At 31.4% G+C, this 8,021-nt stretch overlaps 1 protein-coding gene across 6 annotated transcripts in view; it reads left to right on the top strand.

Moving 5' to 3' along the window:
- LOC106472130 (zinc transporter 9-like) overlaps nt 1-4,092 on the top strand; it is a 65,522-nt gene extending 61,430 nt beyond the window's left edge. For 4 of the 6 annotated variants that reach the window (XM_013932756.2, XM_022400728.1, XM_022400729.1 and 1 more), the window contains exons 17-18: nt 2,709-2,822; nt 3,966-4,035. In XM_013932756.2, the coding sequence (XP_013788210.2) occupies nt 2,709-2,822; nt 3,966-4,010 (159 nt within the window). In that variant the 3' untranslated portion in view covers nt 4,011-4,035. Of the gene's footprint in view, nt 1-2,708; nt 2,823-3,965 lie in introns of all 6 variants that reach the window. The other 2 variants (XM_022400730.1, XM_022400732.1) reach the window with 2 other exon arrangements.
- Nucleotides 4,093-8,021: the final 3,929 nt, after the last annotated feature.

Genomic DNA, 8,021 nt, shown 5'->3' with positions numbered 1-8,021 from the left:
TTACTGTCTTCCTGTACTTCAGTAATACAGTATGGGTAACTATGCTATGCAGTGTTACTGTCCTCCTGTACTTTGTACTGCAACAATATTTTAATCAAAAAGAAACGTAGTAATGATAATGTAAACACATTTTAATTTAGTAATATTGCATGCAGTTATGTATTTCACTAATGTGTATTAATGAGTAAGAGTGTCTTTAGAAATTGTTTGGGAGGCATTTAGTACCGTATATAATCTCATACATAGACGTTTTAAAACTGCATCCAATATTCGCGGTTTTTCGCTATTCGCGGGGGGTAAAGAACGTAACCCCCACGAATAGCGAGAGAATACTGTACTTCACAATGTAGTATCTTGGTTTTACTAACTACTTCATACTGTTGTATCTTGGTCTTACTAACTACTTCATAATGTTGTACCTTGGTCTTATTAACTACTTCATAATGTAGTACCTTGGTCTTACTAACTACCTCATAATGTAGTACTGTGGTCTTACTAACTATTTCATAATTTGTACCTTGGTCTTACTAACTACTTCCTAATGTTGTACCTTGGTCTTACTAACTACTTCATAATGTAGTTCCTTGGTCTTACTAACTACTTCACAATGTAGTATCTTGGTCTTACTAACTACTTCATTATGTTGTACCTTGGTATTACTATCTACTTCATAATGTAGTATCTTGGTCTTATTAACTACTTCATAATGTTCTACCTTGGTCTTACCAACTACTTCATAATGTAGTATGTTGGTCTTACAAACTACTTCATAATATTGTATCTTGGTCTTCATAATGTAGTATCTTGGTCTTACTAAATACTTCATAATGTAGTATCATGTTTTACTAACAACTTCATAATGTAGTATCTTGGTCTTACTAAATACTTCATAATGTAGTATCTTGGTCTTACAAACTACTTCATAATGTAATATCTTGGTCTTACTAAATACTTCATAATACCGTATCTTGTTCTTACTAACTACTTCATAATGTAGTATCTTGGTCTTACAAACTACTTCATAATGTAGTATCTTGGTCTTACTAAATACTTCATAATGTAATATCCTGTTTTACTAACTACTTCATAATGTAGTATCTTGGTCTTACTAACTACTTCTTAATGTAGTATCTTGGTTTTACTAACTACTTCATAATGTAGTATCTTAGTCTTACAAACTACTTCATAATGTTGTACCTTGGTTTTACTAACTACTTCATAATGTAGTATCTTGGTCTTACTAACTACTTCATAATGTAGTATCTTGGTCTTACTAAATACTTCATAATGTAGTATCCTGTTTCACTAACTACTTCATAATGTAGTATCCTGTTTCACTAACTACTTCATAATGTAGTATCTTGGTCTTATTAACTACTTCATAATTTTGTGTCTTGGTCTTACAAACTACTTCATAATGTAGTATCTTGGTCTTACTAAGTACTTCAGAATGTAGTATCTTGGTTTTACTAACTACTTCATAATGTTGTACCTTGGTCTTACCAACTACTTCTTAATGTAGTATCTTGGTTTTACTAACTACTTCATAATGTAGTATCTTGGTCTTACTAACTACTTCATAATGTAGTATTTTAGTCTTACAAACTACTTCATAATGTAGTACCTTGGTCTTACTAACTACTTCATAATGTTGTACCTTGGTCTTACCAACTACTTCTTAATGTAGTATCTTGGTTTTACTAACTACTTCATAATGTAGTATCTTGGTCTTACTAACTACTTCATAATGTAGTATTTTAGTCTTTCAAACTACTTCATAATGTTGTATCTTGGTTTTACTAACTACTTCATAATGTAGTATCTTGGTTTTACTAACTACTTCATAATGTAGTATTTTGGTCTTACTAAGTACTTCAGAATGTAGTATCTTGGTTTTACTAACTACTTCATAATGTTGTACCTTGGTCTTACCAACTACTTCTTAATGTAGTATCTTGGTTTTACTAACTACTTCATAATGTAGTATCTTGGTCTTACTAACTACTTCATAATGTAGTATTTTAGTATTACAAACTACTTCATAATGTAGTATCTTGGTTTTACTAACTACTTCATAATGTAGTATCCTGTTTTACTAACTACTTCATAATGTTTTACCTTGGTCTTAGTAACTACTGCGTAATGTTGTACCTTGGTTTTACTAATTAATTAATAATGTAGTACCTTGGTCTTACTAACTACTTCGTAATGTTTTACCTTGGTTTTACTAACTATTCGTAATTTTGTACCTTGGTCTTACTAACTATTTCATAATGTAGTATAGTAGACAGTAGTTAGTATTCCTCAACTAAGACTTCAATGGTAGTCAGTATTCCTCAACTAAGACTTCGATGGTAGTCAGTATTCCTCAAGTAGCACTTGAATAGATGTCAGTATTCCTCAACTAACACTTGAATAGTAGTCAGTATTCCATAGCTAACACTTCCATAGTAGTTTATTTCTTATAGCTGATATACTCATCTAAATAGTATTTTCATTACTAAGATGTTAAATGTTGGTGATAATTAATATTCAGTATTTGGAAGTATGACACTGTTCTAAAATATTTGTTATTATATTGTACAAGATTATAATCTGTATTGAATTATAATGCCAATTGGCATATCTTTTATTTGGAACTAATTTTGGAGTTGTTAGACTTTAGGAAATCCGAATTTATTAATTAAAATATATTTTACAAACTAAAGGAAGTGCAAAACATCAAGACATTTGAGGAAATGGAAGCCTTTATGTTGAAACATGGAGAAAATATTGTTGATCTTCTTGGAGCCCATGTTGATAGAATAGAGACTACCATGAAGGTAAAGTTGTACCTTACAGTGTTTTATTTAATAAGGATACTAAATACAACAGACAAAACATGCAGTGATAGAATGGAGAAAATATTGTTGATCTACTTAGAGCCCATGTTGATAGAATAGAGACTACCATGAAGGTAAAGTTGTACCTTACAGTGTTTTGTTTAATAAGGATACTAAATACAACAGACAAAACATGCAGTGATGGAATGGAGAAAACAGTGAATGTAAAGTTGTAAATCATGAAGTATTATTCAATAAAGAAGGTTTTGCTATTATTATCAAGGTAGAGAGATAAGGTATCCATGCCTTTTATAGTTTAGAGAGAGGTATCATGAGTGTGTGTGTGAGTTTAGAGTGGGTAGAAATACTGTTGCGTATCTGCTCGTTTGTTAATATGTGGTATAAATTCTTTCCGAGGAACTTCAGCGATAGAAGTTCTTTCTTAATTAAAACTAGTTTATTTGTTCTCGATTTGTAAAACACAGAATTTCCACAGCCACATTAAACTTAACAACCTTTATAACACACGCTGTAAATCACAGTGATTCACACATTTTACTTGACTCAGTTATCTCTATCTTCAATCTATCTGCATATCTTCTGCCTATATCTTTTCTCTTGAGCTGGTTTTTCTCGCCAGGCTTATATTCCAAAAAGAGAGGGTGCCTGGCAAACACTAGGACATTTGCTGAGTTCCTCGATAATTCATGATCCTTCTAGAAACTCCAGCGTGCATGCTCCCAGCATCGCGTAACTTTCGATGTCGTAACACTGCCCCTTCCTTGGTATTGTTCGTCCCTAACAATAGCCTTTTACATTTAACCAATAGATAATTAACAATAACTTAATTAAATGTACGGAATTTCAAACACAAAATTAAAATACAACAAAGTCTCTTAATTTTACAGGACATTTCTTCTTTCGTACTGGTCTCTGTCTCATTGGCTTGATAATTCATAATCTTTCTAGAAACTCCAGCACGCATGCTCCCAGGGTCGCATGACTTCCGCTGTCGTAACAATACTATGCTGTATGTTCTACTACATTTATTTTGTAGTGTTACTGTTAAGAATATAAAATGTATGGAAGTATTGGAAGTCATTTATATCTAAAATATGTTGTTGTTGTTGTGTTTTTTTTCAGAAACGTCATCCTGAAGTTCGACATGTTGATCTAGAAGTTTTATGAACACAAGCTACTTAGTTTATATATATTCAAGATTGTAAAGTACTGTAAATAGTTGTACAGCAATAGACATATTACACCTTTATTATTCTTAGGTGTTTTTTTTGCATGTGAAGGACCTCCTGTATCTTGTTAATAACACTCTAGAAATAAACTATAGTGAACTTTAAAGTAAACAGTTAATTCTTCTCCTTGTCAGTAGGTGACAGCTCATAAAAATAAGGGGTATTTATCATACTAAATTAAGTTATTTACAGTGAAAGTTAAAATCTCATTTGTTTCAGTTTGAAAATTAAATGTTGTTGTGAAAGTTAAAAAAAGTTCAGTTTCATCACAGTTGGTGTGAAAGTTGAGAAGTTCTGTACCATCTTGGTGTGAAAGTTAAGAAAATCAGTATTCTTTCAGTTGATACAAACGTTAAGAAGCTCTGTGTCATCCCAGTTGGTGTGAAAGTTAAGAAGATCAGTGTCATCTCATTTAGTGTGAAAGTTAAAATGCTCAGTGTCATCTCATTGTGAAAGTTAACAAACTAGATGTTATCTTGGTGTAAAAGTTAAAATGCTCAGTGTCATCTCAGTGTGATGTAAAGGTTAAGAATGTAGGTGTAATCTTAGTGTAAAAGTTAAGAAGCTAGATGTTATCTTGGTGTAAAAGAAAATAAGATCATTGTCATCTCAATTAATGTGAAATCTAAGAAGCTGTATGGTTTCAGTCAGTGTGACACATTAAAAGCAAAGTTAAGATGGTCAGTGTTCTTTCCGTTCGAATGAAAAATAGGAAGTTTTGTATTGTCTCAATTGGTGTAAAAGATAAGATATCCATTTTTTTACTTAGCAATGAGAAACTTTGACCTATCCATAGTTGCCTTTGTTTGCAACTTAACTTTAAGGCTCTGGTAACATGACCTAGCAATTGTTACCTTGGTTCCTAACTTGACTTTGTGACTTCAATAACTTGAAACCTTGACTTAGCCATAGTTAACTTGGTTTGTAACTTGACTTTGTGACTTCAACAACTGGCAACTTTGACTTAGCCATAGTTACTGCGATTTGTAACTTCAGCAACTGGAAACCTTGACTTAACCATAGTTAATGTGATTTTTAACTTCAGCAACTGGAAACCTTCACATAGCCATAATTACCTTGGTTTGTGACTTGACTTTGTGACTCTAGCAACTGGAAACCTTGAGCTAGCCATAGTTACCTTGGTTTCTAACTTGACTTTGTAACTTCAGCAACTGGAAACCTTGACATAGCCATAGTTACCTTGGTTTATAACTTGACTTTGTGACTTCAGCAACTGAAAACCTTGACATAGCCATAGTGACCTTGGTTTGTAACTTGACTTTGTGACTAGCAACTAGAAACATTGAGCTAACCATAGTTACCTTGGTTCATAATTTGAATTTGTGACTCCAGCAAGTGGAAACTTCGACCTAGTGATAGCATCTTGGTTCGTTACATGAACTTACGACTGCATAAGTTGAAACTTCAAGCTAGTCATAGTTACCTTTAGTTTGTAACTCGACTCTGACTTTGCAAAGCGTTAAGTCTACATTTGTTTTTTTATTATAGTTTCTTTTGTTTTGTGATTAATGTTCCCACATTTATATTGATGAATGATTTATGAAATCAATGTTCAACTTGGAAACCCAGCTATAATATAGAAACATAAACATGTTTTAATGAACGAATACAAGAATGTTTCTTATGCTTTATTATAAAAATATAGTTCTCATCTGATTGGATAGATTGCCCTATAATCACGTATTAAAATTAACAGAAATTTTAGGACATATAATAAAATTTTAGTTATATTTTGTGAATTCTTACTTACTTGAATCACTGTAAATAATTTATAATAAATAATTCCTCCTAGTATATCTCTTCGAAATCAGGGACGGTTAATGCAGATTACTCTTGAGTAGTAGCAAAATGAGAAAAAAACAAAAACATATATTCTACTGATAATGAAACTAAATATCAATTTTGTTATCACTTCAGCTAATTAAGTATACTTTTCTTACATTTCTACTTATAAATACTAAAAAAATATCTTTCCTGTTTTAATAATTAAATAACTAAAAAATACAACCATGCGGTTTTCAACATGTAGCCCAACTCAAACAGTTTTTCTGTAACTTTAGTTTGGTAAACATTGTTTTAAGACAACATGTAATTCCATCCAGTGACACAAGTAATCATTTGTTTTGTTATTACACGATAAAATATACAACGAGCCATTTGTGTTGTGCCCATCAGGGGTATCAAACACAGTTTTTAGTGTTAGAAGTCTTCAGACTTATCACTAGCCACTGGTAAGGTGACATGCAAGTAGGCAGGAGAAGTTTATTGCATAACAAGAAAAATCACTAGAATGGTGTATGTGGGTATGAGAAGTTTATTCTAAAAAACTATACCATAAGTTAAAATGAGAATGTATTTTATAGTGTTGTTAATTAAATAAACCTTTGAATTTGGCTCATACAGATAATCAGTTGCATTGAATTGTGTTATGTAATTCTAACAGACATATTACTGATAATACACCGTTATAACAGTTTAACAACATGGTACCTTACAAACTATACAGTATCAGGATTCTAATAACAGTGTATCAATGCAGTACCTCAGAAACTATACACTGTTAGGAATCTAATAACAGTTTATGAACACGTACATTACAAACTATACAATATCAGGATTTTAATAACAGTTTATCAAAACAGTAGCTAACAAACTGTACATTATCAGGATTCTAATAACAGTTTATCAACACCCTACCTTAAAAACTATAAACTTTTAGAATTTTAGTAACAGTTTATCAACACTGTACAATCTATACACTGTTAGGATACTGATAATTTAAAGCACTACCTTACAATCTATTCGCTGTTAGGAATCTAATAAAAAAATATCAACAATCCATACACTCTTAGGATTCTGATAATAGTTTATCAACACAGTACCTTACAAACTATACACTATCAGGATTCTCATAACAATTTATCAACACAGTACTTTACAATCCATACACTGTTAGGATTCTAATAATAGTTTATCAACACTGTACAATCTATACGCTGTTAGGATACTGATAATTTAAAGCACTACCTTACAATCTATTCACTGTTAGGAATCTAATAAAAAAATATCAACAATCCATACACTCTTAGGATTCTGATAATAGTTTATCAACACAGTACCTTACAAACTATACACTATCAGGATTCTCATAACAATTTATCAACACAGTACTTTACAATCCATACACTGTTAGGATTCTAATAATAGTTTATCAACACAGTACCATACAAGTTACAAACTGTTAGGATTCTAATAACAGATTATCAACACGGTACCTTACAAACTATACACTATCAGGATTCTAATAACAACTTATCAACACTGTACCTTACAATCCATACACTGTTAGGATTCTAATAATAGTTTATCAACACAGTACCATACAAGCTACAAACTGTTAGGATTCTAATAACAGATTATCAACACGGTACCTTACAAACTATACACTATCAGGATTCTCATAACAATTTAACAACACAGTACCATACAAGTTACAAACTGTTAGGATTCTAATAACAATTTATCAACACTGTACCGTACAAACTTGGCTTTTATCTATATAAAAACACGTGCGACTTCTTAGTAAGTCAATAAACATTGTCACAATTAAAATGATTTTCTCTCAGACATTCAAGAAACACCAGGACTATGTTGAAAGTGTATTGCTCTACCAACTCAATGCTCATTCATTCTTCACTGTGAGATTTTACATTATTTTTCAAGTTGTTATATTTTTTCTTCTTGTTTCTGCTAATTATTTTATTTCTCTTTTACTTTAAGATCGTTGCGTGTGCCCTATAAGTATAACTTACCAAGCTTTCATCACCTCACACCTTATATTCAAGTTTACTTAGCCAAGCCTTCTTTACCTCAAATGTTACATTCAAGTATACCTAGTCAAGCTTTCATCATTTCACGCATTATTTTC

This window comes from Limulus polyphemus, unplaced genomic scaffold (genome assembly GCF_000517525.1).
Source record: "Limulus polyphemus unplaced genomic scaffold, Limulus_polyphemus-2.1.2 Scaffold5103, whole genome shotgun sequence".
Lineage (NCBI taxonomy): Eukaryota > Metazoa > Arthropoda > Merostomata > Xiphosura > Limulidae > Limulus > Limulus polyphemus.
This window is presented reverse-complemented; position numbering and strand designations above follow the sequence as displayed.